The sequence below is a fragment of the Nannospalax galili genome, unplaced genomic scaffold (assembly GCF_000622305.1).
Source record: "Nannospalax galili isolate Female #2095 unplaced genomic scaffold, S.galili_v1.0 scaffold571, whole genome shotgun sequence".
In the NCBI taxonomy this organism is placed as follows: Eukaryota; Metazoa; Chordata; class Mammalia; order Rodentia; family Spalacidae; genus Nannospalax; species Nannospalax galili.
In genome coordinates this window covers 2,292,875-2,317,388 of record NW_008330297.1, presented here as the reverse complement: position 1 = coordinate 2,317,388, position 24,514 = coordinate 2,292,875, and the positions used below count along the sequence as shown (strand labels likewise).

The 24,514-nt window shown below is 41.8% G+C and overlaps 1 protein-coding gene across 8 annotated transcripts in view; it reads left to right on the top strand.

Annotated features, from left to right (window-relative positions):
- The window catches only part of Sgms2 (sphingomyelin synthase 2), a 100,691-nt gene extending 76,461 nt beyond the window's left edge, over positions 1 to 24,230 (top strand). For all 8 annotated transcript variants that reach the window (XM_029568770.1, XM_008843663.3, XM_029568763.1 and 5 more), the window contains 5 exons: positions 2,664 to 3,350; positions 8,290 to 8,407; positions 13,861 to 14,014; positions 18,368 to 18,534; positions 19,799 to 24,230. In XM_029568770.1, coding sequence (XP_029424630.1) covers positions 2,899 to 3,350; positions 8,290 to 8,407; positions 13,861 to 14,014; positions 18,368 to 18,534; positions 19,799 to 20,002 — 1,095 coding nt within the window. In that variant the 5' untranslated portion in view covers positions 2,664 to 2,898 and the 3' untranslated portion in view covers positions 20,003 to 24,230. The remainder of the gene's footprint in view (positions 1 to 2,663; positions 3,351 to 8,289; positions 8,408 to 13,860; positions 14,015 to 18,367; positions 18,535 to 19,798) is intronic.
- The last annotated feature ends 284 nt before the right edge of the window (positions 24,231 to 24,514 follow it).

The window sequence follows — 24,514 nt, the reverse complement described above, 5'->3', positions numbered from 1 at the left end:
ACTGTAGCTTTTGTCACTTTCTCAGACAGTGGCAGGAAAGGTAATTACAAGAATGAATATGTCATAATCATCTTCACGATAAACATTGAGTCTGGAAGTTGGTTGACACAGATGAATATGTTGTGTATGTTTAACCTTAATGAAATCCCAAGGAAAATATCAATTCTACCACTAATGACAGTAAAGGGATATTGTACTCACAGAGTGCTGCTCCTCCAGTTTTTCCCAGGGGCACAAGCTCTTCTTGGTAATTACTTCAGTTGTCTTCATGGTAATCCCCTGAGGTGGGTGCCTGAGTTCTAACTCTTGAAAAAGAAGTGATTGGATTTTCTTCTCTGTCACGGTCTATGTTATAGAACTAGATGGTAACCTTTTGAAGGCCACCTGCATGTCCGCTGAGCACATGTGGAATGTTGGCGACATGGTGTGAACTGGGCAGGAGTGGGTAGAGTCCGGCAATGGCTGCTTGTGGGTCTGGGTGTCTTCCTTGGAAGCAGCAGTCTGGTGCTACAGTCTTGCTGTTGGAATTGTCTTACTGAGGCCCCTCTGCAGACAGCTACTCTTCTCACAACATGGCACTAGGGTGCTGCACTAATGTCTCAGTAGTTGGGGGATTTTCAGAGGCTCAAGAGGAAGGCAAGAAGTTGGAAGAGACTGCTCCTTCTTGGCTGCTCATCCTCCACCGATCCTCCCTTCCTCTACCGGGCCAACCTCCCTCTCACTGTTCTTTCTCAAGAGTGGACAGTGTCTGCAAGTGGATGCCCCTTGTCAGAGGAGAGGGATATGTTACAACTAAACCTAACTTGTTGCCTTATGGCTAGCTCATTCCTGGCCTTCCTTTCACAATACAACTGTTCCCTTGTCTCCCTCAGCCCTATTGTGGCGCCATCTCTTCAACTAAACTAGATGCACTTGGCTCTCTCTCTCTCTCTCTCTCTGTGTGTGTGTATTATATGTGCATGCATGAATGAATATGTGTGTGTGGTGTGTAGACCAGAGGGCCACAGCAAATGTCTTCCTCTACCTTATATTTTTGAGACAGTGCCTGTCATTGAACCTGGAGCTCACTAATTCAGCTAGACAGGCTGACGAGTGAGCCTGAGGGACCCACCTGTCTTCGCCTCCCTGAACTGGAGTTATAGCCCCATTCCACTGTGCCTGGATTTTTAAGTGGGTTCTTGGGATCCAAAGTCAGGTCCTTAGACACAGCAGGCATATTACCATCTGAGCCATCTCCCTAGCCCATGTTGTATAGTTTTTTTGTTTAGTTTTTTTTTAAAAAAAAAACTTTAAATTCCCACTCTCGCATTCCTCAGTGTTGGGATATACAAGTATACAATAAACTCTTGTACTTTATGTTTGCCACCACAGTTGCAAGAAAATCCTGCATGTATTAGCTGTACTATTTTCATTTTTCCCTCTTCTTTCCACTAAAGACTCACTACATTGATTTTTCCTTCCCTGACATTACCCTGAAAGGGAGGCCTTTGAGATTGAGAGGGACGTGCTGAAGCTGTGCAGTGTGCTCAGGGTGGGGACTAATTACAAGGCTTTCAAACCCCTTCAGGTGGCTGGGCTGCTGGTATGACTAAAATAATGCTTTTTAAATTGGGAACAGCTGGGCTTCAGGGCCAGCCTAGTATAAAAGGCTTTGCTCTGTGCGTAAAGAAGTCTCTGGGCCTTGTAAGCTGAAGGTGCCTTTCCTCAGCCAAGGTGGGTAAGTGCCCCATGTGGGACCTCTGGGTGCTACTTTTTGTTGCTTGGTAGAAATTGTTATAGTTGCATCAAAATATCAGTTATCAATCTGCCACACCAATCCTAGTACTTCACTCATTTCCCACATGAGACATAGCAAAGTCTTTGCACATCTTTTTACTCTGTGATTTTCAAGGCTACTGACTTTGTGTCTCTGCATATAAAAGGATAAGCTGAGGCAATGCTATTTAAAATATATTGGATGTGTTTGTTGCTCTACAATCTGTTCATAAAGGTAGTTGCTAAAAGGACTGTAGGCTTTTTAATAGGAAAATTAGAAAATGGACTACTCTCAGAAATGCAGAGTAACAGTGATTCAGCAATTCACCAGAGTTTTTGATACCTTTTTGAAATTTATTTTATGTTTTTGAGACAGGTTCTTAAACTTTAATTTAGGCTAACCTAGAACTCGCTCCGTAGGCCAGGGTGACTTCAGACTCACAGCCGTCCTCCTGCCTCAGCATTCCAGACACTGGCTTCACAAGCTGAGCCACAAGGCCGCACCGCTCAGTTCTTTAAGTTTCATAGAAAAGACCCAGAGTCCGGAAGGAGTGATGTGACCTGGGCAGGTTCTAGCTTATTATGACTTCATGGTTAGCAACATGTAACTATCTACTGAAGGGTTTGAAATGTTAGGTCCTGACTTTTAGTTAAAGAAATTAACAGGGAATTATTAAGATGTTTCTGTCTATACTGACATCAGCTCAAAAAGAGACAAGAATTCCAAGATTAAGTAATTCAGTATAAATAAGTGAAATCTCAGCATCATCATTGACTATCTCCTGACGATGTCTTTGTAAAGCAGTTTTGGTACTTGTTTCCTTCTTTTGAAAATGCTTTTATTTGGGATGGTTGTTAATTGGACAAGCACTTTCTGACCCAGCTATGTTTGTTTTTGTTTTCTGTAGGAGGGACAGTAACATCTTCTGTAGGAAAGAGAATTGGCTTCCTCGTGGCGAGTACGCAGCAGATAATTACATGGGAGGGCAGTAACCAGAAGGCTTCCCTCTGGATTTAGTATCCGCAGAGAAGGTCAATTCTAAGAGTCCATGTTGATCTCAGAAGCAGAAGGATCTAAAGAAGTTAAGTTTCCACAAAGAACAAGAACTTTACCATCTCCTTTTTGATCTGGACTGGTGGACAATGGATACCACAGAGACAGCAAAACTCGAACATTTGGAAAATCAAGCCAGCGATGCCGCAAACACTTACACAAGTCCTGCTGAGCCTGTTGAAGAAGAAAACAAAAATGGTAACGGTAAACCCAAGAGCTTATCAAATGGGCTTCGAAAGAGCGCCAAAAAGTACCCGGACTACATTCAAATCTCTATGCCCACCGACCCCAGGAACAAGTTTCCCCTGGAGTGGTGGAAGACCGGTATTGCATTTGTGTACGCACTCTTCAACCTGGTCCTGACAACCGTCATGATCACAGTCGTGCATGAGAGGGTCCCTCCCAAGGAGCTCAGCCCTCCACTTCCAGACAAGTTTTTTGATTATATCGATCGGGTGAAATGGGCATTTTCTGTATCAGAAATAAATGGGATTATATTAGTTGGGCTATGGATCACCCAGTGGCTATTTCTGAGATACAAGTAAGTATTAATAAGGTTTTTAGAATTTGTTGTTTTTAAAAGAGAAAACGTGTCGTTGAAATTACTTTTCCCAATTTTCTCCTGATGAATGTAGTTTTACCTAGACATTTGATGAAAGAAAGCATTCTTGGTCTCCAGCAGGGTGGTGGAGTAGTATTTCCACAGAAAATCAAGGCATTGAGAAAGGAGTGGCATGCTTGCGTCATGCTTGTGTTGTTTCAGGCTCTTAGTGGGTACAGCAGGGTGGGCCAGGACGCTTTGCAGTATTACCTACAGTGAGTTGATTGGATCAGTCTGCCATCAACAGCCTGTTGGCGTTTATTCAGAAGTTCTTATGTTTGTTGGTTTTTTCCTCCCTATGGTAACACAGTAACAAATGTTTGTTGAAGAAACTGAATTTGGAGCTAGGTTTTGGTGGTTGGGGTTTTAGATTTCTAAAGTAAACTTGCCTTCTGGTTTCCCGTTGGCACAGGAAAGGAGACCATGGTTCACTAGGGCCCACCCCTGCCTCCCTCGTCCCTTTCTTGGAAAAGTAAGAACCAGGAAGTAGGAAGCCAGGCTTTCCGCTCTGAAGATACTTTTAAGTGTGGACATAGCCCTGATGTGGTTATTTCTCCTGCTTTCTGTGAATTCCTACTCTGGTCCACAAAAACAAAGGACCCCATGTCCTCCTGTCCTTGTCTTCATCATTCAGGTGTTTACTTTCTACTAGATTCCACTAATTAGATCACTAACATGAGTTTGAGCAAAATATCCATAATACAGGGCTTTAAAAATGTAACATATAGGGGCTGGAGAGATAGCTCAGGAGTTAAAAGCACTGGCTGCTCCTTCAGAGGACCCAGGTTCAATTCCTAGCACCCACGTGGTGGCTAACAACTGTCCATAACTCCAGTACCAGGGGTATCTGACACCTTCTCTGACCTCTGTGGGTATTGTACAACAGAGGTGCCCTTAGACACATGCAGGCAATGCACTCATACACATTAGTAATAATAATAAATAAAAATATTTTTAATGTAATGTATGGTAACTCCCTCAGTACGGCTTTAAAATTCAACATTGAGTTGTAGAACTACAAGCTCATTTTTAGGAGAGAGAACCCAGCTGGTTGGTTTTGCTTGGTGATTAGAAGAATTTAACCAGTTTTTGTCAACGACTTTCCCAGAGACAACCCTGCAGGTTTGAAAACTTATTCTACAAACTGAAGTCATTGCTCAACATTTGCCTTATTATAATTCTGAATATGTTTCTTAAATATATTTAAGTGAAAGGTAGAGCTAGCATTACCTTTTACTTAGTAGAAGTGAGTTTCTTCTGCAGGTATCACTCATGGTGTACTATGCTGAAAGTAAAGAGATTTAGTGAACAGAAGTTTTCTTTTTAGTGTCTGGAACGGACTCTGATCATAACAGAGCTTGCATAGGCCACAAATGTCTGCTTTCTCCTTCAATTTGTATGAGAAAGGATATTCATTTTCATACGTGTATGAAGAGAGTCGCCCCACCCTACCCCCCAAGCCTGGTATATAGCTGGACTCTCTCCTCAGTCGAGTCTTCGCCTCGGTTTACTTGAATCTCCCATCTAGGTATTTTAGCCACCTTCCTATTACTGTCTTGGCGTTCACCATGTAAGGTTCATGGTTGCAGCCTAGGAATGTGGTTCAGTTGGTAGAATACTTGCCTTGCTTGCATGAAGCCCTGGGTTCAATCTCCAGAATAAAGAAAAAAAAAGTTAGAAGGAAAATGTTGCACCTTATCCTACTTGAGTATTACACCTTGCACATTGACATACTGTATGTACTGTAAATGATGTGCAATTACTACATGTCAACTACATGTAAATTTATAAAATATCTGAAAGCCACTCAGGGTCACATACCTGGGTCATGGATACCTACTGTTGAGATTATAAATCACATTAGTTTGCCATTTTATTTTGAAGTAGAATTGGACCTTGTATTTTAATAACTGATGAGTAATTCTCATAACCGCTTTTTAATATCCTAGCCAAGTGAGAACCCCCTCCCCCCAATATGTTTTTTCTTTCTTCAATACTGGGGATAAAGCCTAGGACCTCATGCATGCCAGGCAAGCCCTCTACAGTTGAGATATCTCTCTAGTCTCTCTTTTAAAAGCCCCTTTCAAAGTTGTGAAGGGGGAAAAATCGTGAGCCATTCTTATTTCTAAAGGATGTAGAGTACATGTTTCACAAGAGTTAATGTTCTGTTCTGTGCACAGCTGAACTCAGAATGCTGGAATGAATATAATTGACTCATAATGATGTCTGCTTATTACCTGGCCTTGTCTAACACCATGGAGCACAATTCACAACGGCACTCCCACAGGGCCTTGGGCTTGAGTCAGGGGTGAATCGCTTTCCACTTAACCATGGGAGAGAGGAGCAAGCCCTGTTGGTGGCCTGTTCTTTTCAGTACTGAAACAGCAGAGCTGAGGCTCTCTTACTCCCTACCCACCCACCCCACCTTTTCCCTTCCTCCCTCCCTGCTCTCCTCTTTCTCCTTCAAACCTGGAATATTCTTAAAATAGCTGTTGGTGGCAGGCATCAAAAATAGATATTTGTACATACCTTTTAAAATTAGAAGTCCCAACAGCTACCTGAATTAAACCTTGATCCATGTGAGAACCAGTGTCTTGCAGAAAACTTAAAACCTTCCACATCTCTGAGACTGCCTGTTATTCTAGAAGTCTTTGGTCAGTACGAGTTTGGAAAGTTTAAGAGCTCTGAGAATGGGAGACCTCGTGTAATACAGTTTGTCCTGGAGAAGTTAAAACTAGCAAGCTGGGAACTTTGAGGATCCCCATTTCCCATTCCCAGAGCCAGAGAGTACAGACCCAACTATCAACAAAGGGGATGTCGCCTTGAGCTGGAAGTGAAGGCTCTCAGAGGCTGATTCCCACTCAGGTACCTACAAGACAGTGATGTCATGGACAAAACTCGTGTTTGGAGGACAGTGTACTCAGTCAGCCTCCCAGAACCACAGGCTTCAGCTGAAGACTCAGGTAGAGAAGCCCAGGGCTTAATAATCAATACACCCATTTCCAAAAGAACCACACAGTGAAAAGGACTTTTTTTTTTTCCCCATTTTCTTCCCTTTATTTCTTGACCTAGCTATTTTTTTTAACATTAATTTTTAAAATTAAATTCCTTTTTATTTTTGACACAAGGTCTCATGTATCCCACACTGGCCTTAAACTCATTATGTAACCAAAGATAACCTTAAACTTTTGATTATCCTGCCCTCATCTCCTAAATGATAAGTAGAATTACAGTTGTGTGCCACCACGCTGGCTTATGCAGTACTAGGGTTGAATCTAGGACTTGGTGCGTGCTAGACAAGCTCTCACCAGTAGCTCTCACAACTGAGACATATCCCTGTTCCTTTCATTTTTAAGTGATGCATACAAACTAAAAATTAGATTCTTTAATGGGGCATTGTGATATTTTCATATAAATATATATATTGTGTGCTGTTCAAATCAGGTTAAGGTGCTTCTTACCTCAAACCCTTGTCATTTCATTGTAGTGGAATAGCTGAAGTTCCCTCTTGTAACATGTTTGAAATATGCAATATTTTGTTGTTATCTGTAGCTGTCTGTCATGCTGTATCTCCTGGGTGTCTCGCCCCTGCCTGTAACAGTACACACTGACCAACCATTTCCACATACCCCTTTCCCAAGCACCTGCATCACCCAGTCTCAAGGAAACACTAGTCTACTCTCCATTTCTGAGACCAACATTTTTAGATTTAACATAGGAGTGAAGCATTTGGTGGTTGTTTTTCTTTGCTGGGCTCATTTTGCATAACATGATGAGCTCTAGTTCTACTGATATTGTCACAAATGACAGGACAGAATTTAACTCATTTTTTTTTATGTCTGAATGGTATTAGATTGTGTTTATGCGCCGCATTTCTTCCATTCATCAGCTGGTGGGAATTAGGTTGTTTTCATTTCTTTGTTATTGTAAACAATGCTTCAGTTAATAAGATAGTAGAACCTTTTTGAGAAAGGAAAACAACAGCCTTTGTACTCCTTTTTATTCGCTTTTGTCTTTAAAAAACATCAATAGTGAATAAAATAAAGTGACTCAGTCCGTTTACAACATTACTGTTAAATATTCGTACATGTAGTAGGTACTTTGGACATGTTCAAAATGTAATTCTCTGCAAACCTGTTTAGCCAGAGAAAATATTTTGTTCATGCCTGTGCCTAGGTTGCCAGAATACTTCTGGATGGTCCTAGGTAAGCCTTGCTTATATAACTAGGGTTTACTTGATGCCACATTTCCCCACATGTCCAATTACACAACATCACCTGGTTCATTAGATTATTCCTCCATGGCCATGGCTCACTTACACCTCTGATGGTTCTCCAGAGGGTTTTATTAATTGGCACGTTGATGGAAAACAGAGACAGTTCATTGAATTCTCTGGCAAAGAGTGACTTTTTTAGGAGAGGAGACTATCCAGACTCTTAGTCTTCTTTAGTTCCCCTTCTCCCCACACATTTAGCTCTTGTGGACCCCAAATCACTTTAGATGTATTGCAGTGTCTAAATCTTCATTTCTAGAAACAAAAGTGCAGTGTCACCATTGTAGGAACTGTAGGGTGAGGGGCTCACGAGTGCCTTTAAACACTATGAAACTGAGGCTTGTTTGTTAATTTCATTGTCTTAATTATTATTTAGTCGGTTAAACATTGTCTTATATTGAATTAGAAATATGGAGAAGCCAGTGACTTCCACCTGTAATCCTGGCACTCCAGAGGCAAAGGCAAGAAGGGAATATTGTGACTATGAAGCAAGATGGGGTGTGTAGTGTGATCCAGGCCAGCCTGGATGACACGAGAATAACAATGCTTAAGGCAGACAGACAACTGGTCAACTTGTTTTTCTCCCACCCTTGTTTTTCCCTGTAGGTCAATAGTGGGGCGCAGATTCTTTTTTATCGTTGGAACTTTATACCTGTATCGCTGTATTACAATGTATGTCACTACTCTACCTGTGCCTGGAATGCATTTCCAGTGTGCCCCAAAGGTAAGCCTCAGATCCCATGGAGAGGAAATGAAGAAAGCAGTTCTGCGCTGCTGTTCCACCCCCTTCTGTGCACTTCAACAGGCACTGGCTGCAGTCCTCTATCTTCGCTCCTTCTCTTTAGATGGGGGGAGGTATTCATTAAGAAATGTCTATATGTCTAAAAATTTGTTTTATGCTAACTGAAATTTATCACTGTTGACTTTGTTTTTTTACTTTCTCATTTATACATCTCGTGCATTCATTTTGTAAGTACTGCACTTAAGTACTGGGCACTATAGTGACCAAAACAAAGTCCCTTCCCTGGAGCTTATATCATCAGGAGATGAAAAATAATAAAAAGTTATACTTATCACATGATGATAAGTAAATCAGGTGATTGTCAGAGGAAAACAGTACACTTGTGGGAACTGTTTTACAGAGAGGTCAGGAAAGGTCAGAGATGCTGGGAAAAAAAAAAAAAACACTTATGCAGGAAGCAAGCAAGAGTGAGCCACATGGTTGGAGTGAGAGCTACAGGCCAGGAAGGCAGCTTAGCTGTACTGGGTTCAAGGAAAAAGCAGGGAGTTGGGAAGGTTAGCGGTACAGGCTGTATGTAGTTCAAAGGATATTGCTGCTCTTCAGGAGTGTGAACCTTGGTGGTGGTGGGGAAGTGATAAGCCATTTAATTCAAGACACATTTTGAAGGTAAGATAGACAAGATATACTAATACTTTAGATGTGGATTTGAGAGAGAAAAGTCAAGGAAAACTCCAAACTTTTAGCAGTTGGAAAGATGGAGTGGCCTTTTGCTGATGCAGCACGTGAAGCTGTTTGTTGAAACTGTTGGAAGGAAAATTACAGTTCCCTCACATTGTGCCCATTCACTGGAGAACCATTTATCATCTTAGACCCCTGTTTGTAAAATGGAAACTTACAAATCATGTGCTTTCTGGACAAGGAGATGAGGTCTAACATCAGACTTTACTAAACACTAAGCAGATGTCCCAAGGGAAGGGGAAGCCAGCCGTCTCCCTTACCAAATATAGGTGTGGTTTAGGGAGGCAGTAATTTCCAAAAGCCATCAAAGTAAAAAGTGTCTGTAATTAAAACAGTGTACGTATTGGATCTAAACATTGGCCGATTTTTACTGAAACTAATTTAAGGCATGGGAGGAGTTCAGAAGCATAATGCATACTTCTCAGTCTTCACCAGCGAACACTATTGCAGTGTGTGTGGTGGAAATTTCGGTGGCCACAGAGAAGAAGGAAGGCAAGCCCATCCCAGGAATGGACGAGGTTAGCAGGGAAGGATTGCTATGACTATAGAAAGAATTAGATTAAAGACTGCCCTTCTCAAAAGAATTGATATTTTCAGAAACCACATCAGTAAATGTGCTGTGGGACAACCAAGCCACAGACACTCTGACAGGAGCTCTGGTAGCTTCCTTGATAATTTCCTCTATGTTCAGCTGTCAGGCCCTCCTGAGACAAGCACACCAAGGGCCTGAATCTTGGTTCTGTAGAACAGATCCATCTCTCTGTCTGACTGGAGGAGAGGCGGTGATACAGAGCAGGAGTCCAAACTGCATTCTAAATTTGGCCCATCTTCTGTTTCCAAGTGCTGTTTAGACTCCTGTGGTTACAATGCTGTTCAATAATCTACCTGTTTGCTGTGTTAGCAGCACTGTAGAGTGCCCTTCAGGGTGAGCAATGGCAGGCCTTTGCATGCTGAAACCTCTTGCTGTGAAAAGGTGTCCCTCTGGAAACCAACATATTACACCACTTACCACTCTCAGAGTCATCACAGTGACATCTGTGGTTTGCACCGTTTTGCAGTCAGCATCTTCCTCATCTATCCAATGTCTTCCTTTAAGTCCTTGTCTTACAGTTTCTATCACATGCCCACCCAAGCTTTGGTTTACAGTCAGAATGTCTGTTTTTCTCGAAGCATGAACACTGGCTCAGGTATTATGAAATATTTTGTTTTTCCGAATCATTTTCCTGCACAAGGACAATGACGTGCTCCTGGTCTGGGAAAGCTTCTCGGGTTGGTTCTCCTCTCACTGTGACTGTAGATGGCCAGAAGCTTTCTCTTCTTAACAGAGGAACAGTGTGAAGGTCGGGTTCTTGTCTGACAGCAGCCACCTAGGACTGCCCTGTACCTACTTTGTTTTCGTGGGAAGCTATGTATGCAGGTCACAGTCAACAGGCCGCTGAAGAACACTGGAGCCCCCACCTATTTGAGTTGTTCTGATTGATGCTGGTCTCTAAGCTTTTCACATCTTCAGTCCACACCCAGTAGCAACACAGACTGGTATCTAAAAAGTAAGGAACGGAGTAGAAACAAGAGTCTTATGCAGTGTGCAGTGGGAGAACCTCAGTGACTAGACCATGTACAAATCAGAATGAAGAAGAGAGAATCCCTGTGCTCAGAAACGTATATCCAACCAAACGTTATCAGAAATCCCTGATAACACTGGAGGTGTTTTCCAAGATGCCCAGTGGATGTCTGAAATTCTACAGAATCTACAGGCAGTACTGAACACTATGTGTACTGCTTTCATTCTAATTTATATATATAAATGATTGATTTTAATTTATAAGTTAGGCACAGTAAGATTTAAAATAATGACAAAAGAGAAAAATATACCAATATACTATAATAAAAGTTAATTAAAACTTACAAATTGTTTGGGGGGGGCTTTCCTCTTAATATTTCAGACTTTGGTTGGCCATGAGTAACTGAGACTTCTGAAAGCAAACCACAGAAAGGGGCCACGTACCAACCTTGGTGAACAGAAGCAGGAAGGGGATGTGCGGCTGCTTTAGACTCCTACTTTGTTTATACCTCAGGGCATCTGACCCCAAGAAGAGAGACTAATGATGTTAAGTGTCTCTGCCTTCAGAAAATTACAGAGTTGAGATAGGCAAGTGTGGGTGAAATGAAAGGCAATGTGTCCTTTGAACTAGGCACACAGTGGTTGGGTGCATGTAGGTACCTTTTTATTTGATCACTTTGTGGGTGGTTGTTTGTACAAAGCTCATGAAAGATTCCTGAGGGATGGTGGCCGATCTGATAGAGCAAATGACTCTGTCCTGTCCTTAGTATCAAGGGCTGGGTGTGTTATATTACATAGTTTGTTGAATGCCTTTTTAAGGAGCGCCTGAAGTCAGCATGCGATCTGTCAGTAGTCTCTTGCCTTCCTCAGGTTTTCTTGTACCTGTCTTTTCCAGGTCTGATCATCTGTTACTTGGCATTTTGGGTTAAGGACTGTATTAACCACTTTTCTTTCACTGTAACAAAATGCCCAAGATACTAAGTTATAAAGAGACAGGGTTTAGTTTAGCTCACAGTTTGGGAGTTTCTACTCCATGATACATTGACCCTGTTGTTTTGGACCTTTGAAGAGGCAGCATATGGTGGTATGAACATGTGACAAAGCAACTGCTCAAATTGTGAACCAGGAGGAAGAGGAGACAGGAAGAGAAAGGGTCTCACCGTCCCCTTGAGAGTTTATCACTTATAACATAAGCCTCACCCACAAGGCCCCACATCTTTTGAAAAAATATTTTTAAATTTTTTATGTGTATTGGTAAGTGCTTACATGTATGTATGTGCACTACATGCATGCTTGGTGCTCGCAGAGGCCAGAAGAGGGTGTCAGATCCCCATAAACTGAGTTGCATGCAGTTGTGTGCTGCCCAGTGTGGGTGCTGAGATCCTAACCTGGGTCCTCTGCAAAAGCAGTAAGTGCTGAGCCATGTCCCTAGCCCAAGGCTCCACCTCTTAAAGGTTGCACTGTCTCTTAATAGCACCACCCTGGCTTAAGCATTCGGGAGATGCTCATCCAAAGGCTAGCAAGGACTGCTCCTGGGAGCTCTGTTGCTTGGGTTTTGTTGCCTGGCCTTGCTGGAGGCAAACTTCTAAAGAAGGCAAAGTATCGAAGCCTTCAGCCTCTCCCTACTTCTAATTCTGGTCCATATCGGGTTTCTTTGTGTGTAGCACCTTATTCTTAAGAGTCAAGCAATTTTTACACAGGACTCTTAATTACCAGGGGCCTTTCTGTTCTGTAATAAATCCATAAGCTATTTTAAATTGAGACATTTTTAGGTGCCCTAAGGGGGATGTTTTTAGGCAGTGTCTTGATGTATTTACTTACTGTACAGAAGGACATAATGGCCCACACCTTTAATCCCAGCACTCTGGAGGCAGAGTCAGGAGGAGTTCTGTGAGTTCAAGGCCAGCCTGCCCTACAGCGAGTTCTAGGTCAGCCAGGGTTACACAGGGAGACTCTGTCTGGGGAATAAAACTAAAAACAGAAAACAATTCCTTATTGTACTGGGTGGCGTGGTTTTCTACATACTTTGAGAGTCTCCTCATCCATCTCTGTATACCCTCCTTCACAATCGTGTATCCGTTTGGGCAAGACATGACTGTTTCTACCACCAGCTGGCCTAACCCCTGGTGTAGCTGGACTGGCCTTGCTTCAGGGGCCAACTGCTCAGAAGCACCTGTGTTGGATACAAGGCAGCATGCTGTAGACCTGTCCTCAAGTCCCAATGAATAGTAATCATCTTTCTGCAGTTCTCTTTCATGTAAACGATTCCTTGCTAACTTCCTGAGTATGATTCTTTGCTTTCCTAACCTACTTAACTCTGTGCTAAAGTAACCTGCAACCACCCATCTGACCCCCAACATTTCCATATTGCAATTTTTCATGCCTCAAATTTTGACTGACTCCTGCCTATGTGGTTAAATTTTAATAGGTTATAAATGTTTGGCTGCTATCTGGCATTCTGACCCTTGTTTCTCCTGCCATTGTGATTTCTAGAGGCTTCCTTGCCTTTGATCAAGGAGTGCTCTCTTGATCGCTGAATAGCACTTAGTTTTCTTGGGGAATGTTTTCCCTGATCAAAGCTGCTCATCTTTAAAGAAACCAGTACAATCCTTACTCTGTCATCCTCAAGCATATTTAAGTTATGGGATAGGTTGTACCTCCTCTTTCTGAGTTATGAGCAGATGTATGTGTGCCTGATGCCACCCACTTAATATGAGTCACCAATAGACTGTAGCATATTAGTAATGTGCTACGTATGCAGCTTAGTCAGATAGTAACTGTCCCAAATCTTTACTTCCTCCCGCTGAAAGGAAAGAAAATGGTTCCAATCTGCTTTTTAGCTCATAACTGTGGTGAAGTCATTGGTTATTAATATTTTTGAAAGTTTTGCCCAAGGACACAATGCCACTAAAACATATTATTAGTAATATACTGAATAATTTAAACGTGTCAATAAGCATGGCCAATCTAATGAGAATGTAGTTTGAGAAGTTTCCTCTTGGATTCTTTTTTGCTTTTTAGGTTAAAAGGAAAAATATAAAAATAAAGGGAAATAAAACAGCCTAATGGCCTTTCTAACTAAAGCATGATTTTTATCATCTTATAACTCTCCACTGCACCTTCTTGTGTCACTCAGCTCAATGGAGACTCTCAGGCAAAAATACAACGGATTCTCCGGCTGATTTCTGGAGGTGGACTGTCCATAACTGGATCGCACATCCTGTGTGGAGACTTCCTCTTCAGTGGTCACACAGTTGTTCTGACACTTACTTACTTGTTCATCAAAGAATGTAAGTAATGACTCCTTCCCACCGAACTGTCTGGAGAGGGGTCCTAGGTCCCAGCATGGATGGGATCTTTTACTTGCTGGGATTGACCATTAGGTGAGAGACAAGCAGAGTCTGTGCCTACACGCACTTGGCTCTACCGGTCCACTGACTCATGTGTGATTTGACTGCTAAAGGGTCAAGCTCTGGCTGTAGTTTCTTTTAGCATTCAGCACGCCTAGTAGGCGTTTCCTTTCTTCTTTAGTACCGCTCAAGGTAGGAAGCCCTTACTGTGGGCTCTAAGAACAACCCAAACCTTCAGCATGTTCACAAAAGAACCAGAACATTCTAGAGCCGAAGGCAAATGACCTTTGAATGATTTGCTGGATGCTTACATTCCATGATGTCAAATCGTTCAGGTAAGTTTCCTCATTTTCGTCCCATGTCCTTGTCTTGTGATTCCGTGGCGTTTCCCAGCTGCCTCTGTGGTCCTCCTCATCTTGTGGAGCACTCTTCCAGCACTCATCATTTTCTTCTTAAAAGAAGCACAGAGACAAGAAATTGAAATCCCTTTCCATATTTATAGACCAAGTTCCCATTATATCAAACCTTTATATTTTCTAGTAGTTTATTTTTTTCAATTTCAGTTTGGTTGGTTGGTGATTGTTTGGTTGTTTTCTTGGACTAGGATCTTGCCATATAATGCCAGTTGGCCTGGAATTCACAGTCCTCCTGCATCCCAAGTCCTTTACAGGGGCTTTTATTGATGAAATAGTGTCTTGTTCATTAAAGGGTTGTAATTAGCTCCAGCTGCCGGGCAGTTCCCCTTCCTGTCACTATCTGAGGGTGGGGCCACAAGCTCGGTCCATATGAATGGCAATACATGCTGTTCAGTGTTCCAGAATGCCCTGAGCCAGGCCAGTGTTCGCAGGAGCTTCACACCTGTCCTTTATCTCCATGCACAGTGGTGTGTTGCAGGGTGGCCCACTTTGTCTCCCCGCCAACATCAGTGGTGTCCTCTTTAAAGTGATACCGCCATGGTTCTAATACCCAATACTAGTTCTGGCCACATATCTTCTTTATGGGTCCAGTTTTGCCCACGAAGTTCCCTCTATGTCAATCATATGGGGAAGATGGGGAGGAGTTGCATGTCGTAGAAATGGCACTGTGGATTGAAAACCATAAAGCAAGGAAAAGAAAACATTTCAGTAAACTAAGACAAGTTTTCTAAACTAACTGAAGAACAAGTGATAGGAATAATAACACAGAAGAATCCAGGCACTCCTCTGAGCCCTGATGCAAATTAGCGCTGCAGTCTCTGCTACGCCACTAGGAGGCACTGTTCTCCTTCGGCTTTTCTCTACTTAAAGAGATACACAGCCCTGTGATACACAGCTCTAGTATTGAGGATCACCGGGTGTTCAGACTCTAACAATCTGACTCCAAAGTTGCAGTCTTAATTTCTTGAATTAGAATTTTAGAAATTCAGGGCTGGGGAGATGCCTCATCCAGTAAAGTACTTGCTGCACGAGCGTAATAACTTGAGTTTGGATTCCCAGCATTCATATAAAAACCTGGGTCCTGCAGCATAAGCTCAGTCCCAGCACTGAGAATGTGGAGGCAGGAGGACCCCTGGGCCTGCTGTCCAGCTAGGCTTGGCATCATCGAGGTCCAGGTTCAGTGAGAGACCCTGTCTCAAACAGTAATTGACGGGCAACTAAAGAAGACATAGGACTTTGAACTCCAGTCTACACACACACACACGCACACAGAGCACACACATTTATACACATGTGAACATGTACACGCATAAATTGTCAAAGAGTAGTCTACCTATTAATAAACAGGGTATAGCTCTTTTTTAAGAAAAGATTTATCATGTTTTTAATTATGGTCATCTGTGAGTCTGTGTGTAAGTATGTGCATGTGTGTGCTGATGCCCACACAGGTCAGAGGTGTCAGATGCCCCTAGAGCTGGAGTTACAGGCAGTTGTGAGCTGCCTGACGTGGGTACTGGGAATTAACTCTAGTCCTCTGGAAGAGAAGTATGTGCTCTTAACCACCAAGCCATTTTTCCAGCCCAAGGGTATAGTTCTTCCTACTGTTCTTTCTTTCCCTTCAGAGTAATTGCAGAGCAATTTGTAATTAATTTTTATGCACTATGTAGAGAGATATCTTTCCTATGACATGACTTTTTAAAGTTGCATGAGTTTACTATGATACGAGAAGAATTATATGTTTTCCAAATTTTGGTAAGAAACAAAATAGCAAATTGTAATGCAGAATACAAATTCTGTAGAATACAAGTTCTTCACATGCACAGACATTCCATGTTTATGCCTGTGTCCCATCGCGTTAGGAAGAGCGGTCACCTTCTGACCATGCTGGCTTCCCTGGGTGTGTGGTGACTGCTGGCTTCTTTGAAAAGTCTGCTTCTAGAATGTGTCGTTCATATGTGATTTCTTCTTCTGCCTTTTGATCATCTGGAATTCCTTCCTTGCTTGCTCTGTTGTTGAGAGTGGATTTAAACTCGGTTGTGAGGCCATGTGGGATCAGAACCATTTTGTAAGTTAACAAGAAAGGCCTTAATTGCATCAATATTATCATTGGCATCTGGATTCTTTATATTTTTGCCTGCAGAACTCAGCCATGCTGTAATACTAAATGTCTGGCGTAGTCATCAACAGATTTTCTTAGTGCTTGCCACCATACCAGTCCATCATCTCTATTTAATGCTAACTCTGTCCACGATCCCACACAGATAGCAAAGTTTGTTGGTATTTATGTTGCCATTGTTTAGTTTGGTGTTATCTCTGTCAGTGGAATGACAGCAAAGAGGATTGCCATTTGCCATTTCTATTACAAAATAGCTATTCTAATAGCACACAATGTAATCTTAGCACTTAGGAGACTGAGGCAGGATTGTGAGTTTGCGGCTAGCCTTAGTGAGACACTGTCTCAAAAGATCAAACAGTGAAGCAACCTGGTAGTGAATCATTTTTGGGTGGGTAGGAAGGGGAGTCCGCCAGTGTTCTCTCTGAATAGTGGTCCCGATGTGGCAGTAAGGTTTCCATTCCTAAGGCTTCACTTCCAATTCTACCAATAGTAAAATAACCATGCAGGACTTGCTCTAATTCCTTACCTATTTCAGCCTCGCTTCTTGTGACCAACAATACAGAACAGTTGTAATGTGCCCAAACAGCTTGGGCTGTTAATGAGTACCACATGGCCTAGAGGCAGAAAAGCAGAGGGGACGGGGCTGGGCGGGGACTGTGGAGCCGGAATGCATTAGTGAGACCTTGGTGTTCTCAGACTGCACAGCAGCCATGGACTGGATCTGCACCTTCCCGCAGGCCTCTTCTGGCACTCAGATCCTAGGATTTTGTGAGTTATCTTGGAGAACCTAGTGGCACAATGAAATAATTAGGAAATAATGAAGAATATAACCAAAATGAGAAAACCAAATATAGGTCTATGGTTCCACTTGGGACCAACAGAATTGTAACTATTTTGCCAAAAATCATTTTGTAGATGAATGATAACCAGTTAGGCATTCATCTGAAGTTTTGGAGATTTGTCCACCTCCCTTTTTTGTTTGAATGTGTATGTCAGTATGAACATAAAGTTTAATATGAAATCAATTTCAGTTTATTGGATCATTAAACTTTTATTGTTAGCTAGTAAAGCTTTAAAGAAGATCAACAGATGGTCAGATAATTAGGGGTAAACTAGTGTCATGTGTGTCATCAAGACTTGCGTGAGATGGCCTTCGGGTTGTGATTATGTTAACCTGATGCAAGCCCTGGGTCTCTCATGACTGGTCAGTGACATGAACTTCTGGGCAGCCTCAACCCTCAATGTACACCTGGAGAAATAATGGTAAATTGAAGCCACGAAATTATTCCTGCTTTCTGTCTTGTCCCCTTGTCTTCATAGACACTGGCCTTTTCTTTTGACCCCTGTTGTGTTTCCTTCCAGGGGAGTCACTTGTGTGAGTGAGTAGGAGCCAATTCTAGCCAACTTAATCAACAGTTCTATTCTCGTCCCTATTAAATGGATTATTAAACATGGGGAAGCCCTAGAATATCTGTGGTTACCCCTTCACCCTCCTGCAAATCACTATTGTACCTGCTAGAGCAGTCTTCCTTCCTGAGCAAACTGAACGCAGTTCATAACAGTGATGATCCTCAGTTGCTCCACTCAAGGTTATTAGGAAAGATTGTAGTACTTAAGTTACTCTCTGGGTGCTGAGAGTGTCACAGTGTGGGAGAACTTTCCTTAGCATGCACAAAACCCTGGGTTCCAACCATCTGTCAGTCCGTCCATCCATCAGTCCATCCATCCCTGGGAAACTTACCAACTCTGTCTCCCCTCTAGATTCTCCTCGTCATTTCTGGTGGTACCACCTCATCTGCTGGCTGCTGAGTGCTGCCGGGATCATCTGCATTCTTGTAGCACATGAACACTACACTGTCGACGTGATTGTTGCGTATTATATCACAACGCGACTGTTCTGGTGGTACCATTCCATGGCCAATGAAAAGGTGAGCGCAGCGAAGATCCTTGAGTGATCAGTGTCCTTTTTGTGCGGAGGATGCACTGCATACCCTGGGGTTTTAGATAGCTTCACGGGACTGCTGTTGCCACCCAGATACGTGATTTGGTCAATTCACTTAAACTTAAAGCGATAGCTGCATATTTTTTTAAAAGCAAAACAACTTTACAAATATACATGCCATTTAAGGATTAAAATTGCTGTAAAATGATGGAGCACAGTGTTTTTCTAATTCAACTGATTTATACGAGGATTGAAGGGATGCATATGCTAAATGAATACTTAGGACCTTTTTCTTAAAGAAGCATGTGGTGCAGCTGGTCAGAGATGCTCCCTGTCCTTTGAGTACCTCAACTAACTTCGGGGAAAGATGGCAGCTGTTTCTTTTAGAGGCTGAATAAATAGCTTTGGCATATTTTGGGGTGGTCAGTGGCTCTGCCTTGCAGCCTTTGTGCCTCTTCCTATCCCGGGATGGCCTTTTCTTTCTTCTCCCATTCATGCACCCCCGCTTCTCAAATGCCCCCTCTCCTGGGACACTCTCCCTTTCCCCTGCTCGCTGACCGCCTAGGCCAGTTGCCTCACTCTTCTTCCCCTTCCTGGTTTTTCCAGCCTCAGTGTATGTTCTGACCATAATGTGATCGGTCTGGGTGCCATGACCAATTTACTTTTCAAAAGATTTTCCCACGTTGTTGGATATATGTGTGTGCATGTATGCATGCACACGTGTTTGTGTATATGTGTGCATGCACTTTGAAAACTTGTAAGCAATCATGTCATTCCTGAAGGAGCTACACAAAATTCTTAGTGTGCACTGACAGCTGCACTTCCTGTGGATCCCTTTTTCCTTCAGTTGCTCAAGCTCTCACGCTGTAGTTTTTCATTAGCCGCCCTACACTTCAATCTGGATGCTTCCTGACACCACTAAACCAAAATCTTCATCTTTCCTCTTAAATGTGCTCAGCCTTCAGAGCTCTCCTTAAACTCTTGCTTGGCCCTTACATCCAACCACCACATATCCCGAAAACGATTTTCTTGAATACCCTTCACATCCATCCTTGAATCTCGTTCTTAGTGCGGAAGTTTGATGAACCACAGATGGCAGAACCTAGGGAGCAGTCAAGGCAGAGCCAGGGAAAAGGCAGGGCAGTAGTTACTGTGTAGAAACTGGGTTCTGCCTCCCCTGCTACGTTACTTAAGAAAAAACTAAAGTTAAAAGATGCCTCGTTTCACTGTTTTCTCCCTACTTTTTACAGAACTTAAAGGTCTCTTCCCAAACGAATTTCTTGTCTCGAGCCTGGTGGTTCCCCATCTTCTATTTTTTTGAGAAGAATGTACAGGGCTCAATTCCTTGCTGCTTCTCCTGGCCGCTGTCCTGGCCCCCCGGCTGCTTCAAGTCATCATGCAAAAAGTATTCACGGGTCCAGAAGATCGGCGAGGATAACGAGAAGTCTACCTGAGTTGCCAAATGGGCACCAGCTCTTACACCAAAAGAGTTTCATGCTGTAACCAAAGGTGTAGCTTTGTATTTATTTTCAGAGAACTGACTGGTAAATGAAGTGGACCAAATTTTTTGCAAATGATTGGAACAACGAATGAAGTATTACCTTTTGACTGCTTTTCGTTTTTTGTTCTTTTATTCATCCTGAGAAACATATTTTCCTGCAGCTCTTCATTCATTGGTGACAAGCCCGAAAACTAAGGTGCCAAAGACCATACTCCTCTCCTCCGACCTCCTTCACTTCAACATTCTTTCTGGATTGTTTTTTCCCTTCAAGGTCAGAAGAATTTGTTAATGTTTTGAATAAAATATCTGGATATAAATATAGTAACTTGACAGTGAGAGTGGGTTTTATCTTGAAGCATAGTGAGAGCAATCCCCAGCTGTGAGTCAAGTTCAAGTGCACTTTGTTTCTGCCCTGTGAGGAAATGGTCGGTGATATCTTGGAAAGTACTTTGCTCCTGACCCCCAGATGCTCTATGTATGACTTTCACTTTTCTATTCTTTTGTCTTTAACTGGTAATTTTTTTTTTTTAAAGAAGTGGTCCAAGGAAACATATAAGTGACACACCCGTGGATTTTTCCTGTGTGTAAATATTTCACTGTCACGTCTGTCACATCTCTATGACGGACGAGTTCTTTCTGCTAAGGCGCACACCTCCTATACACACAGGAGACGCTGTCTGCCTGGCAGATTTGCACCAAGCCCAGAGCTCTTACCTGTGCCTGCACAGGTTAAAAATACGTATATGAACTGATGCTCACACTCACTGGGGACCAAGCATGTGTTTCCCTTCCAGCTCATGCCCTGGTGTAATGACTGTTTTAAGGCTCCTAATTAGAACTCAGAAGTTTGAGCACGTCATTAAAAATGATTTCTCCTTAGTTGAAATTGTGCTTTACAGAAAAATCAGCTGGAGCCTGAAGATTTAATGTTCCTTGCCTTTTAGCAAGAGATTCAACTCCCTATAAAGTGCTCCTAAGGATACATCCCACGGAGCATCTGACTTTTACCCTGTGGACATTAGCACATGGTGCTGCTCTTAAACATGTTGGCATCAGCATGTGAGGCAGCTACAGCTACATAGGAACAGGGCACAACTGTGTCTAAATTTCCTTGAGGTGATTCAAAAAAGATAGATTTTAAAAATCTAATCAGATTTAATACTATCTCATTTAGTGCATTATTTCATGTTAGTATATCTTCTGGATAATTCTTGGCTTAATTTCTTAACTACCTAAAGATTGATTTGTAAAACTAGCAACCTTAGAAAAAGTTCTAGTTACAAAATTGTCAACACTAAGGCGGAGGGTAGAGAGACCAACAGTCGGGGGGGGTGTGTGGAGGGAAGCAGTTCCTCTCACTTCTCTCAGAATGGAAAAGATCCCCAAGTTTATCCCCGTCAACTATTTGGCCTTGATTACACAAAAGTAAACTTTAAATTGCTTATTAAGAAAAAAAAAAAAAAGCACAATGCAGATCTGTTCAGAAGGGCCTCTGTCCTCTGGTGCTAAAATTCTGCGTTCAGAGTGACTCTTTTCTGTGGTACTGGGTAGTTAAAAGAAAAATGGATGAATTGAAAGGCAGAAAGTAAGACTCTGAATTTTTTTTTTTTTATCTTGTTGAGACAGGGTCTCCCTGTAGCCCCAGCTCACCTGGAACTCTCTATGTAGACCAGGCTGGCCTCAAACTTGCCTGCCTCTGCCTCCCAAGTGCTGGGATTAAAGGCATGTGCCACCATACCCTAATTTAGTTATTTTAACAAGAGTTGAAACCCTAAACATCTTTGGAAGACTTTGAATACAAGAATTTTTCAAGTGTTTTACTAAATAAATGCATATCCAGCTTACCTTGTTTTAGACACAATCCTATACAGTTTTCATTGTTCATTTACTAAAATTTGATTCTTGTAGTAGAACAAGGTATTTGGCTAGGAAACACTGATTTTAACTTCCTGTTGTCTGATTATGAGCGAGTTACCTGACACTGAAGCCTGAGTTTTGCTCTGAGTTCTCAATGAAATAAAACACCGAGAGCTTCATCCGGCTGTATCTAAGATAACCCATTTTTATTCAGTTGAGTAAAGAAAATGCTCAAGCTTTAAAAATCATTGCACTTTGATTATTGGGCCCTTGAAACTTATTAATAAGCCTTGCACTTTACTCATATAATCCAGGTTTTAGAAAATACCATCAGCTTGGAGCACTCGTGGCTCTCGCATGAGCTCTGCTGCTCCCAGGATCACTGTGTGTCTGTCACAGCTCTCCAATAGATGCCGAGGAAAAAGGTGGCTTGAAATTAAGAGAGCAAAATGCCAAAATTTCAAGAATGGAAAGCTAACAGAAAGACTTAACCAAATCTAAGACTTACCCCAACATGCCACTTTGGGATATATATAAACAGTTACCATGATGTTGCCTTTGAAAACAGTAATTTTCTTTGATTTTATTTTTGAGGCAGGGTCTCATCTCACTAGTAGCTCAGATTAGCCTCAAACTTGCAGTGCTCCTGCCTTGGCCTGAATATTGGGCTTGCAGGAATGTGCTACAATAGCCACCAAGCAACACCTTTCCTTTGCCAGTTAAGATACAGATCATATCCATTATCCGTGTTTCTGTAAGCCCATGCTTCTGTTTGAAGACTTCCCTGTAATTTAGTCCTTCTGGGAAATGTGCATAACATATAACACCTGTTAAATATGCCTTGTGTTTTTCCTGAGTCTTTCCAATGGAAATGTCTCCTCCCAGATTTTAATTTTCGAGCTCCACTCTTAGATCTGAAAAAGAAAGCATTGTTTCCAAGGTTCCCCTTGAACTACTTGTGACTGTGTTGTATTACTTACTGGCATGTTAGGAAGCAAGTTTTGCTGTGAGAGGAAGACTACCTGAGCTTGAGCTCTAATAATCTCCCAGGCTGGTATGTGGTGAGGATTCTTTGCTGTGTCACCAGTGCCCCCTTGTGGCAATATGTCATGTATGGACTGTAAACACCACTTTTTTTTTTTTTTGGTCTTTTTTGAGACAGGCTGGCCTTGAACTCACAGAGATCCACCTGCCTCTTCCTCCAAAGTGCTGGGATTAAAGGCGTGCGCCACCACGACCAGCTTGAAACACCACTTTTTAAAATGTATTCTTCAAATTTTTAAAAGGCTTTTTTGTGTTTTTGCCAATAATGGAAAGTATTATGGGAAAGAAACTTTTTATTAAAGACATTCTGAACCCTTTCCAAAGGGCAAGTGCTCAGAATCTGATCACAGAAAATTGGAGACCATCGTTGCCTTTTATGTCACAATCATTAATGTCCAGCTCTAGAGCTACCTAAACTTTATTTTAAAGCCTGAAGACAACTGTCTTTCTTTTTTATTTACATGCTAGCAGTAAAAGTTTTCTTTAATTGAAAGTTCATATCTAGTTCCTTAAATGTTTTGAACTTTTTGTTGTTTGTTTTGTACTATAAAACTTTACATTTTTAAGCTGGTCTTAACACCCACCTCTAGAATAAGGTGTGGGAAGGAGTTTCTTCATGAGTTCACATGTTTAAATCAAGTATAAGTTATATGTATATTGTGTCGAAGGCTTTTCTATTTGTATGTATAAAGATTTCTGATATTTTTGTTTTTAATGTTATTGTGTTGCAATAATTTAACTCTTTTGACTCAGTTGACAAAAATACGCCTTTTACAAAGAAGTGCTCTTCGCTATACTGAAAATCATGTCAGAAGTACCCAAAGACAAGTTTTTATACAGACAGACACCTCATAGGTTCTGATTCATTTTGTTGCTTCTTAATCTTGCTATACTGTGTTCTAAATGAATCACGAATGACGAGGGTGGGTTGTTATGAAATTATTTTAAACTATCCTTTAAAAGAAAAAGAAGAAACTATAAGCTAATCTAGTTGCCAAGTTGGAATTCATTATTTAATTTACCTCCTATGCAAGGATTAATGCTGCAAAATGTATGGTTGGGTTACAGTGTATTCACAGAAGAAATATATTTACAAGGTTGGAAAGGTAGCCAATTGCATTCTTTTGGAAATTTACTGTACTGTTTCAATGTGTTAAGTGCCTTGTTGTAAAGTAAAATTTTAAGTCTAGAATTCCTTATTTTCCTGACCTATATTTTTCATTATGATTACCTACTGTATGCTATTGTAATCATTTTATTAAATGCTTACATTTTAATCAGATATGTAAATTTCAGTCTTCTCAATATCTTTAATTTTTATACATTATTGTGTGAGTGTGTGTGTGTGCATGCAATTTGTGCAGGCATGTGTGTCGTGTGTGTGTGCAGGAGGCATGCGTGTCGTGTGTCTGTGTGTGGAGGTCAGAGGACAACTTTGAGGAGTTGGCTCTCTCTTTCCTTTATGTGGATTCTAGGGATCATGCTTGGGTCTCCAGGCTTATAGGCAAGTGCCTGTACCTGCTGAGCCATCTCCTGCCCCACCACTAATATATTAATCACTGAT